The sequence below is a fragment of the Anabas testudineus genome, chromosome 16 (genome assembly GCF_900324465.2).
Source record: "Anabas testudineus chromosome 16, fAnaTes1.2, whole genome shotgun sequence".
Taxonomy (NCBI): Eukaryota; Metazoa; Chordata; class Actinopteri; order Anabantiformes; family Anabantidae; genus Anabas; species Anabas testudineus.
In genome coordinates this window covers 10475972-10497778 of record NC_046625.1, presented here as the reverse complement: position 1 = coordinate 10497778, position 21807 = coordinate 10475972, and the positions used below count along the sequence as shown (strand labels likewise).

Here is a 21807-nt window from a genome sequence, read left to right as displayed (position 1 = left end):
GCTGCTTTAAATTAACAGCAGGCCTCCACATAAACTTCCACCATCTTGGCCATTTTTTAAAAACATGAATCAGTCAGATTTTATCCCTGGAGATCAGGAATAAGAAAGTATGGAAAGTCACAGAGACCAGCTCGAACCTATTCCTGTCTTTAAAAATGCAACATTTTATTTTTTATCTAATATTTATCCACAGAGTCTTCTTCCCCACAGGGAGATTTGTATTCACTGTCAGTAAATATTTTACACTGAAGCTATTTTTAGTCCTTTTAGTTTATTTACTTACTGTTTGATAAAATAATATTTGATTTAAAGTTGAATCTCAGTAATTCCTGCTAAGAAGCTGTTTGTTTTGAGACAGTAATGCATATAAAGGTCTATTTTCTTTTGTAAAATGAAAAAAAAAACCTTTATGTATCGCACATGGTGGATGGAGAAGCAAAACATCTATATAAACTGATCCATAGTCCCGTTAGGATTTAATAGTGGGGACACAGGCACATATATAATTGCACCAGCAGACCACTTGTAGCATTGTCGGCCTTAAGAGAGAGGACGAGTGGACAAAATAACACAGAGGGTAACAAATACCACACACGCCGACACCTACACACGTTTTCACGCTCACGTATCACGTCTACAGCTGGTTCTTACTGACTGGAAGTAGACACTTGTCTTTGGAGCCCCGGCTGGCGCTCCGGGGCCCTTGACTTTTTCCTCTCTTTAGATAATTCAGCAGCCTCTCTTTCATCTTGTGTTGTCTTTCATCCTCTCCTCTTTCGTTCTCTCTCCGTCTCTGCCCGGCTGTATGTGATAGTCCCCGTGTTTAAACAGATTTAGTAGCTGGCAGAAAACATGCGCTGTGTGTGCCAGCAGCACTAATAGCAGTCCTGTGATGGCTCAGGCTGACTCATTGGGTTACATATTTACCCAACATTAGCCTCTGCTGCCTCGTTTGCTACTGCAGCAGATTGTTGGACCACATATTTACATGTTCCATCACTGCTTAAAATGATAGTGACTGCAGTTCTTTGCCCAGGCTTGTGTGCATTGTGTGTGAGACACATCCCAGTAACTATTAGGTGCGTTTGTCATGACATAGCGTGCCTGAGGCCCATCACAAGTGTGACTGTCTGAGTGTATGTGTGTGTTTTTACTGTTGCGTAGGAGCAAGTGGGGAACCGAGAGGGGGACGTGGGATATGAGAAGGGCAACAAGGGGAAGGGTGTGTGAGACGTGTGTGTTAGTGTGAGAGCGAGGGTATAAGGGGAGGGAGGTAAAGGAAGTGACGCAGTTAAGTAGTAGTGAAAGAGAGTACTGTTTTTAGCCACACTGGTGGGAGGGCGAGCTAAAGGGCAAGGGGACAAAAAAAGGTGGGAGGGAGAGAGACAAAGCAGGAATGGACGTGAAGGCCGGTGAGGATGAGTGTGCAGGAAAGGACATAGTGGAGGAGACAGAGAAGTGAAGGGGGGATGGTCAGCAGTGGCGGCAGATAGAGCGGGATGGAGAGCTAAAGAAAGGAAGTGTCAGAGGAAGAGTGGGAAAGTTTGTGTGTGAGCGAGCGAGTGTAACAAGAGGAGCAGTTATTCTGTCGGAGGGAGAGGGGAGGAAAAGGTGGAATTTGAGAAGAAGCTGCCTGAGACAAGAAGAAGAGACGCGCAGATATTTCACAGAAACACAAAGTCTTTCACCCAAATTATTGAAGAATGCCATAATCATTCCCTCCTGCCTTAGCTCCTCTTTTCATCCTCTTCTTCTGAGTAAATATTTACCAAGAATCGCAAACAGTTCGTGCCTCTGCAACAGTGAGAGAGGCCAGATCTAAAGCATGTGGATATAAGATGTGTAGGTAGCAGTTCACCACACGGCCTAATGAGATCAGTACCGGTCGACAAAGGGGAGTAACGTGTCCTCTTTCAGTTTCGTAGTTACATTTTAATGTAATCTAGAATAACTAATTATATATTATATTTTCACTTGAACGCACCTCAGACACTCACAGCAATACGCTTTACCAGCAGCCACAAGCTTTTTGCTCTGGGTTTTGTCTGAAACAGCCTACAGCTTTATTTACTCAACCTGAATCTTGAACCCTGAATGCTTTTTTAAGTTTAGTTTTTGTAGTTTTTGCTTAAAATATGACTGCTGTGGATTATAAAAACAATCATAAACCATTTGATTAATCAACTAATAGTTTCTGTCATAACATAGTCTGGCTTAAAAATTAATTGGGTCTGTTTGGAAGACTATTAAGTACTTATTAAAGTAAATAATAAATAGTAAAGATGTAAATCCACCACCATTTATCATCAGGGATCAAGTCTTTGAAATGAATCATTACATCATAACAACAGGAACTCATTATAGGATAATTAGTTAGTTGCTAGACTGATTTAAAATGAAGGATTGCACTTATAAAACCAAATTTACACCCTTGAATATCACTAAAGATAATACACTGCAGTACTGTTGGGACTACACAGTACTTATGTAGTAAATGTTACTGCTTTCAGTCCTGTAGCTGAAACCTGAGGAGTTTATGTTGTACCTACTGTACCAGGCACGCGTAACATGACTTCAGGCTGCTGCACCGAGAGTCCGCTGATCTAATCACAGTCTGCCGTTACACAGGAAATATATTATTTCGACATTTCAGCATGGAGCCACACTCGTCAGCTCTAGTAAGTGTGAGCAGGCCCTGCCACGATTACTGTTGTTCTCACGAAGGGACAAACAGGCCCAGATGTGTTGGGCCGTGGCACAAACACTCAGCCACATAGACTCATTCAGACTGATCTGTGCTTTCTTTCTCTTAGAACTTTAACAAGCAGCGATGCCTGCTTTTCTACAGTAAAACAGGCCCCCTATGCTTGTTAACATCTGTTTACATGAGCTTCTGTGTGCGCTGGATTCACCTCAGACATTTCTTTCATGTTTCTTTTCTTTCGTTCTTTCATTTCTTACTCTGTAGATCAATACTTTTTTGGAATTCATGTCTGTACGCTAACTATGAAGCAGCAGCCATCAATTAGCTTTGCTCAAATACTGGCAACAGGGAAACATCAACCCTTGCTCTGTCCAAAGTAACCTAGCAGCCCCTCTGAAGCTGAGTAATTAACATGTTTAATCTTGTTTTCTTAATCCGTCGGAAAAGTGAAGTGCAAAAACAGCGATGAAAAGACTCCAGGAAATAGTCTGGCACATAACCCATAAAACCAAAACATGGGGTTTTAACACTTTAGTTATGGTACGCATTAAATAAACAAGACAGAACATGTGAAATAGTGAGCAATAGAGGTACCGGTAAGAAGATTTTGTTACATTCGGGCAGAGCCAGGCTGTTTTCCACTGCTTGAACTAACTCCTTTCAAGCTGGGAAGCATTATATTAACTCCTGGTCAGAACCTGCATCCATGACACAGTGTCATTACAGATAAAGAACATAACATATAATGCAATGAACAATTTAAATAGTATAAAAATATGACTACAAGTGGTGATGTTCTTGGGATTGTGTGCTGCGACCATCTGCTTCTAATCCCCACAGAGATTTTCTACAAGGTTCAGGTCAGGTTCCTGTGACGGCCACTCAATAATCTTCCAGGACTTCCTCTGCAAACAAGCTGTAGTGAACTCGTCAGAACTTCACAGGACAGAACCCCAAAACGTACTTCTTCATATTGGAGCCAACTTTTCTTGTGCTTTTGGCTCAGCAGTGGTGTACAACTTTGCAGCATTTATTTCAGAACACAGAAACAAACCGCATTTTTCTATGTGAAACTGCAGACAGACAGAGGAAGCAGCATCACTGGATACAGTAAAAGCTTGTTCATGAAGTTCTGTATGGATTTCGGGAACTGTTGTTCAAAATGAGTTCTGAGAATTGAAGCTATTCACTCTTAATGCTTTTCTCTAAAATATCCCCTCAAATATTGTGAAATGATGTGTTAAATCAAGAGTCATCAGTGCGCATGAAACCACGATGATGTGGGTTTGTACAGTTACATAGAAACAGGAACATGGATAGACTCTCGAGATCAGTGCTTTAGAGCAGGGTTCTGGTTTCAATTGATCTTGTGGTTACAGTGTTTATCTTGTATGTTTTTCTTCTTCTTTTCTTTGCCTGGAACAATTAAACAGTTTTAAGGCTCGGAAACAAATTTCTTTTATCCACTTTGCCTGCTCCTTCGGCCTTTGTTTATAGATGAGCGGTGTTTCCTCTGGACGACTCCTGACTTCCCCTGGGGTCAAGGCTGGAGTCGGGGTGGTGCTCGGCAAAGCACCGACACACGGCGATGGTCACAAGATTAGCTGGGGAATGTTAATCGCTGAGAACAAACACATATGTGAGCGTGCACACACACATCTTAACATATGTGATGGATTTGTGTCCCTGTGTACAGTGATTAGTCCTGCGTGATATTGATTTACAGCTGCAGGGGCCAGCGGTCAGTTGTTTGGTCTATGAGAGGCTGCTGTAATGCTTGAGGAATGACCAGCCAGCCTTAACCTGTGTGCACCACTGAGGCAATGTTGTCTGCTGTGCAGGAAGAGACTTGCTTGGAGAATGACTGTGCATTCAGCAGGATGACGACGATGTGTCACCTGGGCTTTTCTTACGAAAACACACATGTGGTGAAAGGTTCACATAATCTGTTCCCCCTCAAAACTCATTGGTCTCGTCTGGTGTTTGTATTTCACATAAGAGTGTAATGTGCGATCAGGACCCTGGCTTGTGTGTGTTGGCATTTGTGTGTGTGTGTGTGTGTGTGTGTGTGTGTGCACAGAACAAAGTCTTTAGCCCTCAGGCATTAACTCCCCCCTCGTCCTTCACATGCTCCTATATGTGCACACAGACCTTCTCTCTCATCTCGCCTCTCCAGTAGTAAAACACGTCTATAACTTTCACAGCTCCCGTAGAAAAACACAGACTCTGTTTCACCAGCTGTATTCACTTTTCTTTCACCTGCTCTCTGCTTCAACTCATCCTTCACCAAGCTTAAGTCATTTCAATCAGCACTTATAAAGAAAATAAGTGCATCAGAGTGAATCAGAGCACAATGAGTAGAAACCTGACATCCAGAAACTCATAAACAGTTCATAGTTATATTTAATTTCATGTAATTGATCGATGCAGAGGTTGATTTACTGGTGTGAGGCCAGTAAAGTTTTACAACTCTGTTTTCTTAAGTGATTGATTTTACTTAAATTGCAGAAAACCTGCCACAAACCGCCCACCTTCTTTAAGTAGTGTGCTCCTATAAAAGTTACTCTATTACTCCTTTTTCCCTCCATCTGTGACCCATGCTCTTCATGGTGGTAATGAGCTGAACCCTAACTCTACACACTATAACAGCATTTACATTAACATACATGTTCTCCTCCAGAACCCTGAAACACCAGTGAACACGTCTTCGCTCTGTTTTTTTACAGACTTCACCACCCCTCCCTCTTTTCTCCATACAGTCCATTAGACTCCCTCGGTTTTACACACCTTAAACTTTTTAGGCAGGAGAATCCACTTAGCCTGTAGCAGTAATGCATACAGTTGAGGGAGGCACTTTCTGCCTTTTTCTACTCCACTGCTGCACACTCACCATCCCTGTGTGTTTGGGGTTGTTGTCCACTCCTTGTTTATGCTCTTACAGGCCCACACATGCACTGATGCACAGAACCTATCTAGTGTAAAATGGGGCCCAACATGTTTATGTCAGACAGAAATATTTACAACCATTACCAACCGCATTTCACACACATCCGGGCCGATTTACACGGTTACTTGAAAAACATCAGGTCACATGCTTACGCTGACCATGAAGTGCTCACATACTCGTGCTCAGTGGACGCAGCTCGAACACACTCTCGTAAAAAGACTGTAACATAAAATAAAAACAAGAATAAGTCTGTTTCAGCAGTGTGAAACTGTGGCGGAGCGCACCACATAAAGTTCAACAAGCTAGTTTCACACTTTGCCAGAACAGAAACAACAGATGCTCCTTATGAGTGGCTTATGACATGACAGCCTTGTGCATTACTACACACACACACACACCAATGCGCAGTGTAAGTGGGAGACTCAGCAAGGCATGTGTCAGTGAGTACATGCTCTAACATTTTATCCATGATAGTTACACTGTTGAAGAGGCTTGTTCACATGGGAACTGTAGGTGTGTGTGTGTGTGTGTGTGTGTGTGTGTGTGTGTGTGTGTGCGTGCAAGAACTCGACTATTCCCCTTGCCCTAGAGTGACTAGGAGGTTTCCAGCTGTTTGTGACAGCTGTGTAAGTGAAGAGTGGTCCAGAAAAAAAGAAATAGAGGAACGAATCAAACAAAGAGAGGAGAAAAAGACAAAAAGATTGCAGAGCTGCCAGAGATTAAAGTTGAAAGGAGATCTGGGAGCTCTGTGTGCAGCATGTAAGAGTGTGTGTGTGTGTGTGTGTGTGTGTGTGTGTGTGTGTGTGTGTGTGTGTGTGTGTGTGTGTGTTTAGTGCCTGGACCAGCTGTATATCAGAAGGTTGTAAACTCAGTGGGTGTTTGACCAGGCAGGAAGGTTGTGGCTTCTCAGAGTAGCAATACCTGAGTGTGCACAGCTGGAATAAGTCTTCCGATCCTTTGCTTAATGTAAAAAGTAGGTAAAGTAAAAGCATAATAATGTGAAAATGCTCTATTTAAAAATAAATACACAGCATTGAAACTGTTTTTAAGTAAAATTACAGAGGTTTAAGAAAGGCATTTAACAAAATAGTTTGATTAAGTGGGTGCGTAGAAAGTAACAGTAGCATGGGTTTACTTTAGAGGTGTTTTAGGTGGAATTGTTACCTCTGGCCAGAGTCAGGCTCCCTTCAGTCTTAATGCTAAGCTGAGCTAGCTGGACAATTAAATTACCGGTACTGCATTTTTAAAACGGATGCATCACTGCATTCATCTGAAAATTAACTAAACTGCTAACATGCTGGTGTTAAACACTGGTCATTGGTTGCTATCTTTGGTCTACCTGTGCATTTACACAGTGGACACTAACTACTATGAGTCTTCAGTGATTGTCCCAGTAGGTCTGCCAGATACCTGGGGATGATCATTGATAATCAACTTAGCGTTACCAACCACATCTCCTCTGCCTCTAGTCTTATCTTGTCTCGACTACTGCCGTGTCACGTTACACCACTTTCTCTCTTCACTGGCTTTCTGTAGCTGCCTGCATCAGGTTCAAAGCCCTGACCCTTGTCTACGAAGTGGTTAACTTAATAGCTAACCACCTTAACTCCCTCATTTGGGTCTACAGTCCCTCCCCTGCATTGCCCTCTACCAGAGAATGACGTCTTGTGGTTCCCTCACTTCACCTCAAAAGATCCCAGGCTAAACTTTTCAGCTCTGTGGTTCCACGACCTACCCACCTCTGCACGCCCAGCAGCCTCACTCCCAGTTTTCAAAGAGCTGCTGAAAACAGAACTGTTCCACAACTTTCTCTGCACCTAAATTGTAAAAAAAAAATCCTGCACTTGCACCTCATGAAAATGAACCAGTTCTTCCTAGAGCACTTTACTTTAAAGTTCTTCTCCTTGGCCTAGATATTTTGCTTGCCTTGTACCTCACTTGTACCTCGCTTTGGATAAAAATGTCCACCAAATGACTAAATGTAAAGAGAATGATGGGAGTCTCATAGGTTTTGTAGTTATTTGGTCATAAACCAAAAAGTGTTTCAACCATCCAAGAGCCACACCACTGGCATAGCCAGCTACAAGTACAATATTACTCTCTGAAATCCTGTGGTTGTTGGACAAGTCCACATACAATGGAAACACTTAGGTACATAATAGAACCTGAGTAAATGCAGTTATTATATTATATATTTACCCTATTGTGTGTGTGTGTGTGTGTGTCCTGCAGCACTGGGGCAAATCATACTGAGTTATGGTCAGCACTGGGTAAACCTGGAGAGCTGCGTCAGCCCCAGTGTTAGTCGTCCTTTATGAGGAGGTATGCCGAAATCCTTTCCACTAAACGACTCCGTAAGGACCATGCTTGAACGAGCACGAGTTGAACATGTGCTCAAACACACACGCACATGTGCTCACACAGTCACATTAAATGGTCATGAGCTGAGAGCCACTGTGGGTTTATGTCAGCAGCCGCTTCCAAAAAATCTAGTATTTCCATATGGTTCTAATACACTCGCTGACTGCCAAGAGCACCATGGAGACTATGTGTGAGTGTGTGTGTGTGTGTGTGTTTGTGTATAGGAGTATAGCGTGTTTGTGCTTAGTGCCATGATCCTCAATATAATTCTCCCCTTCTTTATTAGCAGTTTTTCCTCCCCTTCTCCTCACAACAGTCCACTCCACCCTTACTTCTCCGGGGACTGGGAGAGAATCAGGTTTAATAGCTGGGTGATTTCATAATAATTCAATGTGTGGCACTAACTTTTTGACTTTTTTTCTCTTTTCTCTCTGTTTCTGCTCTCCAGGTGTGTGGAGGAGGTGCGTTGGACTCCAGAGCAGAGCAGTGTGCAGCCTTTAACACCCAAGAGTTCATGGGTCGCCTCTATGACTGGGAACCTTTCACTGAGGGTGAGGACTGACTTAACACAGCTTTGAATTTAGCTGCACAGTACTTCAATATGACAATAGGCTTATAGGCGAGGAGGGGGAGGGATAAAACAGCATCAGTATAATGTGCGTATAAGTGAGTTAAATTTGCTGTGGTATTAGTGTGCCTTGGCAGGCCTCCACTGCATGCCCAACCCACCACAATCCCCTCTCCTCATTGGAGCATCTACATGGAGCATCGAGGGTGGTGAGAGTCAAGAGCAAAAGAGAATGACGGGAACTCAATCTGCTTTTATTCGTTGTGCAAAACACTCTCCCTCCTCTCATTTTCCTCTCATTTGTCCAACATCTCCCTTTCTCCCTTTCTCTCGTGCCAAGCTTCTCCTCCCAGCTCTGACTAAGCACTCAGATTCCTGCAGAATGAGATAAAGAAGGAGAGAAAGGAGGGAAGAGAAATACAGAGAGAGAGAGAGAGATGGAGGTGAGAGGTGATGGGATGCAAGTGTTTAGTCACATGACCGCTGGAAGTAAAGGGAGGCGACGTGGCTTGTGTGTGCGTGCCTTTGTTTCTCCGTATGTGTGAATGGATGTGCTTGTTTACTCTCTTGCTAAGTGTACAGTAGTTCAGCACGCTGGAGTTTGTGCCTGTTTATCTTGGTTTTCTAATGCCGGAGGGAAAGAAAGAATAGAATAGAATAAAACACAAAGCAGCTACAATATATGAGGAATTTGACAAAAAAAGGAGTGGATAGAAGGAATATTACACACATGGAGGTATGGGAATGAGAGACTGGAGGAAGGAATGAGAAGAGAGAAACACAGCTGTGAGATGATATCAACAGTATTTGTCAGTATAAATATGTGTATGGGCCCCTGTGTATTTACACAGTGACTTTACTGGCTAGTGTGCCTGTACTGTAGACAAATGGCTTAATGGATCTGAGATAATATGTGGAAAAATGTTAGTGCGTGTATGTTTGTGTGTCTGTGTGTCTGATTACTGCATCAGCCGGCTGAAGTTCCTCAACACACACGCTGTGACAGCACAGAGCTAGACACACTAGACCAGCATCACATTTATACATGCACATACACTTCACCAAATATACATGATACACAAAAGTAAATATCACACACACAAACCATTTAATCTATAAAACTACAGCATGGCAGCGTGAACACTGAAGGTTAAGGCTGCACTGACTTGTGCTTTTATATTAAAAATAGATCAGATTTGTCAGGACAAAACAGAGAATTATTGCACAACTCGGTTGATCCCATGTCCAGCTCGTTGTTTGGTTTGCAGCTCACATTTTTACAGTGACGACAGTGACAAAGACTGAATGTGTGTGAATAAGGAGTATGACTGTGTGTATAAACTAGTTGTCTGAATGCATGTGGTAGTCCATAATGGCAACCTGCCCTGCATTTACCCCACCACTTGCCAAACTTGAGCTCAGATAATCATTCTGCACCCAGCATCAGAGAAGTGAGTATAGATAACTAACAGATGGAAAACCAACTTGAACGGGAAATATTAGGAACAGATCGTTTGTCTTGTCTAATCCCTTTAACCCCCGATCACCATTTCTATAAGTTTGCGAGGGGAAAAAGAAAGATTACTGATTTTATTATAATTTGAGCTGCTCTAATTTTTGCAGCTGTGTGTTTTTGTCCTCTGACCAACTCAGACTGAACAAATGAACATTAAAGATTTAATCCACTCTAGCTACTATGTCCTTGAGATCTTCGGAGAAGATTGAGAGGACTGGACAAAGAGAAGGGAGAGGAAAAACAGAGGTCACCACTGAAAGGGACAAACTGTTTCGTTTTTGGAACAAGTCACCAAATGACCAGAAGTCATAATTTTGGTGGTTGTGATAAGACTGTGATGACGATAGATGCCGTTCTTTGTCTAATGTATGTTCAGGTGACTTAGGCTGAGTCAGACAGACTCTTTCTGTGCTGGAGATGATCTTTTTCCACCCTGCTAAGTAAACTTCATCACGTTGTTCACTTCAGTCTGCTCCCACTGGCTACAACCCAAACCTTCATATCTAGTTTCCCATCAACAAACTGGAGGCTGTGAGGACTGTGTGTGTATTTCAGCTCTGAATAGTGTATTAGTCATTAATGTCCAGCTGCACTCATCTGTTGAGTGCTGCGTGGATTTCCTGTTAGTATTCATGTCAAACTCTGTGACTCCTGCTAATATATGTCTCATCATGCCTGCAAGGTGACAGTGCTGTTGTCTATGGTTTGGAACTGAGAGCTTAAGTTGCCACTGTGGTTAAAAATCACAGAAGTGATTGTTCCCACTAATTTCCCCTCTATAAGCTCAGCTCTGAAAGCAGTATCTCTGCAGTTTTGGAAGCTCAGCACGTGCAGGTGTTGTTTTACTTGAATATTCACTTTTTTTCAGGCCCCATCCCCTCTAGGCCCACCCATCCTCCCCTCTTCCTGTCCCACTGCCTCTCTCTTTCTCTCTCCCTGCTGGAGTTTGTTTAGACGGAGAGATAGTGGGGAAGTATATTTAGACAACATATATTCCACTGTCTGAACACTAAGCTCAGAGAGGGAGAGGGAGATAGTGGAAGAGAAAGAGAGGTCAGAGATCGAGGCAAAGAGAGAAATAGAAGCAGAGAGAACAAGAGACAAGTGAAAGACCAAAATAGGGAGAACAGATTCAAAGTGATTAGAAGTTGGAGAATACTTGAGCATGACTTCAGGAAAGGCAGAAGAGAAACTGTAACATACAGAGATAGAGGCATGAAGAACATGTCTCCTACTTTTAGCTCCCTTTTCTGTCCCTGTCTCCAGTCTAATCTCTCAAAGATAACTGTGACAGATGGAAAGGGAGAACAAGGGTGCAGGGAGACAGGGTGGGAACACCGCCTCCCTTTCCCTAGACAACAGCAAAAGAGGGATGGCAAGCAAGCTGGGCATACTGTCATACACATTACTGCACAGTAGTCAGACATGGCTAACGAGGCATCAGTGTGTTAATCAAAAGCACCAAACATAGCAGACTTCTATATTTTATGTCCCACATTTTATTATTATGAATTTAAAAAGTAGGTTCCTTTTCTGATCAAATACAATGCAATTACACAAAGATTCTAAAGGTTCGATTAATCTTGAGACAAGCTGAGTTTAAATATAAAAATCCTAAATATAAAACCCCATAGTTCTCTGATTGGGGCCAAGACGTTTCCACATATGCTGATGATATACTGTTGTTTGTTGGTAAAGCACTCTGTTTTCTTCTGTTTCATATGTGTCTCTCACCTTCTTTTAGAAATATCCACAGCATTCATTCTAAGTCTTAAAGGTATTTTGGAACTGATGTTTACCACCAATACATTTCAGCAGTGTATTTACGATTTAAGTAAATTGTATTTGTAGTTATATATTACTGCACTGTGCAGCTCTCTCAATAAGAAATTATCTTTTTCACTTTTTTTTGTTTGTGGCCATGACTCAGCCACATTTTAAACTAAAGAAAGCCTCATAGTCCACTTCTTCACTTTAAGGTAATTCTTGGTTCACTCTGCCTTTCCACTGAAAAGGCAGAGTGAACACTGAAATGTTTTTTTTTACATCGTATTTATGTCATACTGGTGAAATGGAGAACAATAAAACTAGTGGTCCAGTTGTACTAATCCATCTCTTCTGTGCGGAGACTTTCCTTCTTCATTAACTTTTCTTCTGCTTAAATTGTACATGGTGAAGCATTGTTGTACTTTCAGAGAACTACAGTGATCCTGTGAAAGCATATTAATGTCTTTTGTTTTCACTACATACTACACACTTGAAGTCTCTCTTGGACTCACAAATCATGGGTCTGGGTTTTCTCTCCTCTCTTGTTCTGGCTTATCTCTTATGAATCTCTTCACTATTAAAGTGAAGGGAGGGGGGGTCTGGATTATTTGCTGGTCTTGTCTTTTTTAACTGGGAGAAGAACTCATGCTATTAAAACCACAATGTGATCATTTTGACATGGAAATTTTTATAAAGTAGTTTTTTGGAAAGAAACCTTTAAAACCATCAAAAACAAAAAAGGTTTCAATGATAGAATAATACATGTAGAAAAGTTTTTAACCACTCTTGGCAAAGTGATTTCTTTTGAATTTAATAGTGGATACATTTCTGCTGTAATTTTGACAGCATACAAAAAAAGTCAACATTTCAAAGTCCAAAACAATATGTACACACAGATCAGCCAATGATTAATACCACCTGGTGTTTATAATGTTGTGATGGACAGGGGTCATCATGGGTCTTCTGCCTGGTCTGCAGTTACACAGCTACAGTGGCCTGTGTGTTCTGACGCCAGCTTTACATTTTCCCAGGATGACCCTTGTCCACCATAACATTATGAACACCAGGTGGTATCAATCAGTGTCTGACCAGAGCGTGTGTATTCACTTTTATACTTTATGACTGAGAAAACTTGCATATCCGTCAGACTAGCCTGACTTTGTAGGGAGTTCAGAAATACACCTACTAACACCTTTGAAACTCACTAGTTCACTTAAAGAAGACACCTACTGACACTGACACTTCTCCTTTCTCTACTTTTTTTGTATGCTCACTACCCCTCTGTATTCTGCACTTGTCTATTTGAGCATTGAAAGCCTTTTCATTTCCTTTCTTAACTTGACCGGATTTTCTTGTTGACTGATTCTTTCCTTCTCTCTTTGCACATATATGTCTCCCTGCACTGTGGGTTCCTCTCTTAAACCTAAACTTGCTCAAGCTTATGTTTACAGCACTCTCCTGGGTTTGTCTGTCGTGCAAAAGTTCAGCAGTGAGTGCACTCACAAGTGAGCAGCAGGGGAAATTGCTAATCACTCTCTCACTGTCTGACTGTCAGAGGTTATATGATCTTGCCTCGGTTTCCTGACCACATGGAAAGACGTTCAATCGCCCAGCTGCACCTTGTCCTCGCCAGGCAGATGCATACAGAAACTGCACACCCTCAGGAGATCTTGGAGTCACTGACACTTAAAAAAAACACTTATGTTGTGCAATAATCCTATTGTTGTATTTTTTTAATGTTTCAGTTGGTGTGGACAAGCAGTGCGAGCTTACCTGCAGACCAGTGGGCTATCGTTTCTATGTTCGTCAGGCTGAGCGTGTCAGAGATGGGACCCCCTGCTTCAATGTCAGCTCAAGCGATGTGTGTGTGGAAGGACAGTGTCTGGTAAGGGGATTTAATTGTGCATGTGTGAGATGTTTGCTTCAGGTGTCTGAGCCCAAGCCTCTGCTTTTAGCTGACAAAGTCCAGAACTTGGCTCTCTTAGATTCAAGTCTGCTGCTTGCATTCAGATTCGGAGAGTGTCCAGTGTTTTTTATTGCCCTACTCTGGGACTCTTCTCAGTTTCTCTCTCTCATTTGCACTCTTACCCACAGATTTTTCTTTCATTCCAAGCGTCTGTTTCTGGCAGGAATCTGACAAGTAACAGTTACCAATTTATACAAACAACAGTGAAATAAACACTGGCAGTGGATGTGAAATGTCAACAAGGACCCACCCCTTCTCCCACATCTCCCTTATTCCCCTACCCCGCTTTTGCCCCCACATTGTCTAACCCATCACTCATATCTTTTCACCTTCTATCCTTTCCAGACTGAGGGTTGTGATGGGGTACTAGGCTCTGGCTCTGTGATTGACAAGTGTGGAGTGTGTGGTGGGCGGGAGGTCTCCTGTCGTAAGGTGACAGGGAGCTTCCAAAATGTCACGGTCCCCCTCGGTTACCACAAGATCCTGGATATCCCGCCTGGAGCTACATTCATTAACATCACAGAGAGACGAGCAAGCCCTAACTACCTGGGTAAGATGTCGTACACACTCTCTCATACACACATGTGCAGTTTAAGATTTTGTAAAAAATACCATTTACAGCTCCAGTAAAAGTGAGACGTTGGCGAGGAAATTGCGGATTTGGGAATGAGATTTGGCCTATGAGTGAGCTGGCTCAATCTATGATTGTAAATTTTGTGGCCGTGCAGGCTCAGGGCAGATAAAACTAGTATTGTTAGAGCTCATAAGGAGCCAGTGAAGTGTGTATGGGTGAGTGTTGTCCTGCCAGCCCCCTGTTTGGTAACGAGACAGTACTGTGTTTGTCTGTCTGAGAGCATGCTGGAGCTTATAGGGGATTCCTAAGAATTCAGCAGACTAAATAAGGTCAAAATAAGAAAAGAAAGCTTAACTAAAATCTTGATCTATTTCTCATTTCTCTCCTTCTGACATTCCTACACCCACACACATTTCTGTAGCCATGAGGAGTGGTACGGGGGCTTCAGTGGTGAACGGGCGTTGGGCTGTGGACCCTCCAGGAGAGTACCAGGCAGGGGGGACTACCTTCACCTACACCCGACCTAGAGCACAGGCGAAAGGGGAAGAAGAGAAAGGAGAATCCCTTAGTGCCCCAGGACCGACCACCACACAGCTACAGCTATATGTAAGTACAAGAACACAGGAAGGCATTTATTTTTAGCCTGTAAGCAAACATGAACCGGGGCACGCCGAAATTAAGTTAAGAATCACACACAGACACGCACATGTATAACACTGGAGCAAAGTCAAGGCTATGCTGTCCGGATTTGTGTGAAGATCCCCCAGATAGGCAGCATTGTTTTAGCATTTTGGCGGGATAAAAACAGCTACACTAAAGCTTGACCTGAACCACGGCAGACTATCTACAGCTTAATAATAACAGCTCTAACCTTAGGCTAAGATCTTATTAAAGAACATGAGTCATGTGCAGTTTTACATCCAGTAGTTACAGGGCAAACGGGGGTAAAAATACAGAGCACTCACCAAGGACAAATTTTGATTCTCTGGATATAGAAATAAAACATAAAAATAAACCCCATTCTGCTACAGATAAAGCACAAATATGCAGTCAGCTACACCTACTGCTTACACGTTACATCAAAAAATGTCATCGATTTCATCAGGAAAATCAAACAACCAGAACCTTTGAAACCCCCAAATTAACATTTCTAGTTGGTTTAATCAGTCCAAAAACTGTGGTTTAGTAGGAGTTAAGAGGCTAAGCTGCCAAGGTGCCAGCCACATATTTGCAGTTCATGCATGAGAGTGGCATCAGTCTCTCAGCAAAACAGACAGGTTTTGGGATTCATCCTCTGAGAAATGCTTTTACCCAATGACATAACAGTTCATCCAATAATATTTCACTCTGCACCCAAGTGCTGCACTCTCATATGCTGTCGAGCCACTGATCAAATGACATCAAGTAAAATATAGCAGATTAAATGGCTGTTGCCGTGGGACTGGTGATTGACTTTAGATAACCTTGACTCTTTCATATTGTCTTGTAAGATGGGCTGCAGAGTTTCATAGTCAAAGGAAGGACAGATAGTGACAAACAAGACAGTCACTTGACGAAGTATTCAGATCCACATTAATTTACCATCGACTCCACACTCACTAATCTATAATAAGTATTATAGATTAGTTATAAATAATATAAGTAAAATATTTGCACAGACTCCCCATGGCTCTTGCTAAACTCATCGTGCTCCTTTTCTGACCTCCCTGTTTTGCTGCTTGCTTTTTTCAGATAATTTCCCACAAGGAGAACCCTGGCATTGACTATGAGTTTTACATCCCTGTGGAGAAAAAGGAGGGAGACAGGGAGAGGCTCACGGAAAGACAGAGGGAGCCAGCCAGGGAGGCACCCAGGGAAAGGCCAAGGGAACGAGAGCCAGCAAGGGCACCCCTTCGCAGTAAGTCATTGCTTTTTCGGCTTCCAACTCTTTTGTGTTTCCCAAGCTCTGTTTTGACAGTAGCATGGACATAGAGGACACATACCCCCTTCCAAAAGTATTAATACAGTGAGACCAGCTCCTTTATTTTTGTCATAGACTAAAAACATTGGAAGGGAGTGTATGTACAGTACAGTTTAATCAGTCAGTGGCAAAACTGAATCAACGACTAAATCAAACACAAGTTCGTAAGATTCATACTTTCCAAATTACCCAAGAAAACACCAAGTGTCAAGTGATTGATGTGTTTATTGATTAGAATGGGTGTGGTTGTAGGCCGAGTGGGAGGGATTGTTGTAAAAATGTGTTTGTGTATTTGTGTATGACCTAGATAGGACTATCTGGTTCACATGTCCGCTGAGACTCTGACCTCATCATGACCTCATTATTAGCCTCTGACTCACTACTTTCTGCTACTCTCAGTATTTCAGAACTCATACTTTTGCCTATTTCCTCCCACTTTATTGCTCATTTTCCCTAAAGGGTTCAATGAAGTATCGTCATCATCTTTATTTTATCGTGCTCATCATGTGTGTTTCCTCATTTTTGCCTCTCTCCTCCATCTCTTCTGTCCTTTGTCTTTATGTCTATTTCCCATGTCCCAGGTCCCCTCACTGTGTCAGTAGAAGAGCCTCCTCTTGCTCCTTCTGTCTCAGTCCCTTCTTTCCCGTCTTCCTCCAAGTTTTCTCCCCCTTCTTCAGACCGATGGACACCTGAGAGGATACAACGAGGATCTGCACCCAATAGGAATGCTCGAATCCCTCCTCGCACTGACCTGCCACTGGACACGCAGTCACCATTTGTTTGGTGGAGAGGTGAACTCACAGAGTGTTCAGCTTCCTGTGGCAAAGGTCAGATTCTCATAAGATATATACATTATCATATATGTCATTTTACATAAATGTGCTTCCTTTGAGTGACATGATGTCTCCCCCCGTTGGTTGCTGGATGCAAGTACAAGAACAAAGTAGTAAAGTCTGCATCCACCTGTCTGTGCAGGTTCTCAGCACAGAGTCATTGTGTGTATAAACCGTCACACAAACGAGGAAGTCCCAGAGAGGAAATGTGACTCTGCAGCCAAACCAGTCCCTGAGGAGGAGCCTTGCAACACACACTCGTGCCCACCTTTGTGAGCAAAGATACAGTTACCTTGAAGAGATATACACTACATTAACATTCTTTCTTAAATTTAAATTTAATTATTCATCCAGTGATAATATTTGTATTTATTTCTAGTGCAAATGACGTTTCAGAGTGTTACACACATTCCAGCTAAATTGCCTTTAGTTTTTTTTTTTTACTGTTAAAACAGAGATGTGATTTGTTTGAGTTTCAGGATTTAAATTGATTGTCCATACCAACATGTCATTCAGAAAAGTAACCTGAATGCTTCAGGTAGATATGATTAGATAATACTTTTTTTTTAATTTTATTAGCTGGGAGACCAGTGCATGGTCAGAGTGCAGTGTGTCCTGTGGCCCCGGGGTGCAGCAGAGGCAGCTGCAGTGCAGGCAGAGCTTTGGACAGCGCTCCACCATGGTCCACCCACAGCGCTGTGCCAACCTCACCCGACCAGAGTCTACACAGGCCTGCCAGCTCCGCCTCTGCTCCCACTGGGAGGTCAGCTCCGACTGGACCACGGTAAGTCAGCAACCAGTATGTGACTGGAAATGCATCTGTGTGTGCATACACAGTAAGAGAAGAGCTGTACCAGGGCCCACAATATGCAAACATCTGTCACATGTTTGTGTTTTTGTCTTTTTACTGCTGTGCAACCATTTGCCTTTTGAAGACAAATATATTAAACTTGAATCCACATCAACCTTTTGTGTAAGTAAATTCAAGCTGAGGAAAAAGGGAAATATTAATGATTAATTTTATGCCAGTTCTATTGTTTCTTCTCATCCTTTTTTTCTCCTCTCTGTCTATTACAGTGCTCAGTGGACTGTGGAGTAGGGAGGAGGACAAGGAGCGTGCGCTGTGTCAGTGACGAAGGCAGCGCCGTGAACGAAAAGGAGTGCAACTCTAGGGCGCGCCCACACGGAACTGAGGAGTGTAACATGGGGCCGTGCGTGACCAACTGGTACTTCACTGACTGGTCCAAAACTGTGAGTAAAACACCCAAAACAGGAGTGAACAAGCAAGCATTCACAGTACTTGACAGTACCCTCCACTTCATCTCCCTCAGTGTTCGGCACAGTGTGGCCCTGGAGTGCAGAGGAGAGAGGTGGTGTGTCTGACTCGAGGAGGGGTCCGAGAGGGTGCAGGAGCCGGGGAGTGCATTGGGGATAAACCAGCAGAGATGAAGGCCTGCAATGGGGGTCCCTGTGTGGCAACAACCATATGGTACAGCAGCCCATGGACAGAGGTAGGACACAAAGAAATATACAGAAAACTCTTTTTTTTTTGACTCATGTAAATTTTGTTTCATGTTTACTGCCTGTCAATAACTTTAATTTGTGCTTTATGTGGTGTTTTATGCACTTTTTGTGTGTTTATCTATGTCAATATTTTGTTTATTTAAAAGTAATATAACTTATACTTTGCTCCTGTGCAGGAAATAACTGACTTGTTTTTTCCAGTGCAATGTCCCGTGTGGGAATGGAACTCAGCGACGAGACATCATATGTGTCCAGAAGATGGGGAATGATTTTACCGTCGTACCAGCCAGCGAGTGTGCACATCTGGACAAGCCGGCTGCGGTCCAGGAGTGTGAGATGGGAGAGTGTCAGCCGCAGTGGTTTACGACAGAGTGGAGTGCGGTGAGAGAGAAGGGGAACTAAACGAAACAATAAACTGTTGAAAACAAGACAGTGCCAGTCACACCTTTTAAAATTATGTTACATCCTATTTCTAACAGTTTCATATTTGGACAATGATGGATCGGTTGGTAGGGCAGTGGTACATGAACCCTAGGGTTGGTGGTTCAACTCCTTGTCCCCAGACAAGAAACTAAACCTTGTATTTGTCTCTGCTTCTGTTGTCAGTGCTCACGTTCTTGTGGAAAAGGCTTACAGATGAGGGAGGTTCGGTGTCTAACACCAGACAAAAAGCACAGCCTTGAATGTGATCCTGACACGAAACCGGAACAGGAGCAAATCTGCAACACAATACCCTGCAGTCCTCAAGTCGCAGGTTGGTGTGAGCTTTGATAACATAGTCAATTCATATGTGTTTCCTTCCTACTAACCTCTCTCATCTGCTCTTCAATCACAGATGAAAACTGCCAGGACAGACGTCACAACTGTGTGATGGTGGTGCAGGCCAGACTGTGCGTGTACTCCTACTACAAGACCGCCTGCTGTGCTTCATGTACTCATAACGCTCAGCGTGCAAAGAGGCACTGAGCTGCCAATCAGGTGTCAAGATTAGGTCAAAAGGGCCGTTCGTCCCTGAAATGACGTAGGTCTGTAGAAATGGACATCCCAGAGTAGACATGCAAAGGCCCTTCAGATGACATTCCCTGACTGTTTCCTGATTCGTCTGATGAAACACTTTAAAAGCAGCCTTCCTGTAACCAGTACATTGGTTTATATTGTCTCTTAGAGCCAGATATTACTCTAAGGTTGTTTCTGATATCAGCTTTAACATGTTCATTATGCAGCACAGGAACGAGTGATGCATTTGCTGTGCTTTCTACTCTGGGAGGATCATTTCTATGGCTGAGAGATTGCAATGAAAGGTGCTCATTGAGGACTCAGCTGTGTTTCAACAGCAAATATAGCCTTTTTTTTTTAAAGATTCCTCCTAAGCTATGGGATCTGAAGACAGATTTAGTCAGGCTTGCATACCACTAATTATGTGCTGAAAAATAATTACAGAGTGTGCTACAAAAACTGTGTATACAGTAGTTATATATGTGTGTTGTAGATCTACTGGAAGAGATCTGCTGTGTTTCTGTGCACTGCAGAAGTCCCCCACTGAAGTACAGTGGCCACCCAAACTAAGCTAGAAGGATTTCATTTACATGTCGTGTGTCTTTTTTCTATTTGCCAAATATATTTCCTCAAGTGTCCTCATATTGTTCAGTTCAGTATTTGGACAGATGAACCAAAGGAGTGAGGGGATAGTGGCACTACGTGACCAAATAAAATATATTAGAGCGAGAAGACAGAGGTGAGAGTCTTCCCAAACAAGAAGGATATCAGACATGGATTCTAAACAAGCAGCACAGATTCTCTACTGTGTACTCTGCCCTCTCTTTATTTTTCTAGAGGGAGCTGTGGAAGTGGTGTTAAAATACACAGCTAAAGTTTGAAGACTCATTTTCTGAGTTTTTAGTCATTTTACAACAACAGTGGAGTTCTGTGGCTCAGAGAAATAACTTAAAAGAGTCCTTGCCTATTTGGTCAAGACATGTTAGTTTCTATTAATTTTAGTTTTGGGCTTTTCTTTGGCTTTGTAGACAACAAGAACAGTAAAGAACATCACCTCTCAAGCCTAAACTTGATGACGCACAGGTTTGGAAACATAAAGTGCTGAACTCTTAACTGAGTGTTTTTAATGGCACCATGCTGAATTGGGTTGAGGTATTAAAAAACCTTTATGTCTTGCCTGTTTCCTCACCACGTTGCATCTTTTCATCGCTTTCCTGGGAGGAAGTGGTGAATCTGTCCTGTGAGAATAAGTGAAGGTAGAATTAGGAAACCTCACTGAGATAGAGACATTGAACAAACGCAAACATTTGATCAACTTGAAACTAGATATTTTGCATTCTGACATGCCAACCTCTGTATATGTGTGTAAGTATTCTTTTAATGGTCTTTCTCATTTTTCTGTGTCCATGCTTCCTGTTTCCCACACCTCCCACCAAGAAACCTATTCTGCCCCCTCAGCTGTGAGGAGGAGTCTGTATATTTGTCAAATATGTTTTAATGTCTATAATTTCTTATGAACAAAATAAGCGCTTATGGTTTATAACTGAGTAGAATTATCAGAAATGTTGTTGTAGGCTGCATTTATTCATATCTAACTGTCATATAAGTATTGTATTTTATATTTGACAAGAAAATCAGTGACTTTTATCGACTTCATGAATTGTGTGTGTTTGATGCCTGTGTGTACGGATGTGTGTTGTGATTGCGGCTTCGAATGTGTCATTATTTTCTCTAATCCCTTGTAGTAAAATTTACATTTTATATAAAAACAAAAAGGATAGTAATTTATCTATTATCTAAAGAAAGTGTAATTTATTTTCTGTTTTAAGAGGCTGTAGCATTTTTTGTTACCACCAGAGTTTATGAGATTATTGATACACAGACAATTTTTTATCATCCAAAAAAAAAAACAGTGTGGAAAAACTATTACCTAAATGCTTCGTTTTAAATAAATCTGAAATAATAGAAATGAAATGGTGTGTAATGTTTTTTGTTGTTTGAGGACATAGCAAGTTTTCTCCAAACGGTGGCGCCATTGACTCTCATTGATAAAATGACACACTGTAAATGTCTGGTTTTGATCCCAAAGCC

General features: G+C 42.3%; 1 protein-coding gene across 2 annotated transcripts in view; it reads left to right on the top strand.

The window, feature by feature from the left end:
- adamtsl4 (ADAMTS-like 4) overlaps positions 1-21690 on the top strand; it is a 29101-nt gene extending 7411 nt beyond the window's left edge. The window contains exons 5-18 of one of the 2 annotated variants that reach the window (XR_003299581.1): positions 8461-8563; positions 13609-13748; positions 14175-14379; positions 14825-15009; positions 16135-16300; positions 16945-17190; positions 17339-17468; positions 17776-17980; positions 18274-18447; positions 18528-18707; positions 18922-19101; positions 19327-19474; positions 19556-19904; positions 19949-21690. Coding sequence is in view for 1 of the 2 variants with exons in the window: in XM_026371372.1 (XP_026227157.1) it covers positions 8461-8563; positions 13609-13748; positions 14175-14379; positions 14825-15009; positions 16135-16300; positions 16945-17190; positions 17339-17468; positions 17776-17980; positions 18274-18447; positions 18528-18707; positions 18922-19101; positions 19327-19474; positions 19556-19686 (2193 nt within the window). In the remaining variant the exon portion in view is untranslated. Of the gene's footprint in view, positions 1-8460; positions 8564-13608; positions 13749-14174; positions 14380-14824; positions 15010-16134; positions 16301-16944; positions 17191-17338; positions 17469-17775; positions 17981-18273; positions 18448-18527; positions 18708-18921; positions 19102-19326; positions 19475-19555 lie in introns of both variants that reach the window. The other variant, XM_026371372.1, reaches the window with a different exon arrangement.
- The last annotated feature ends 117 nt before the right edge of the window (positions 21691-21807 follow it).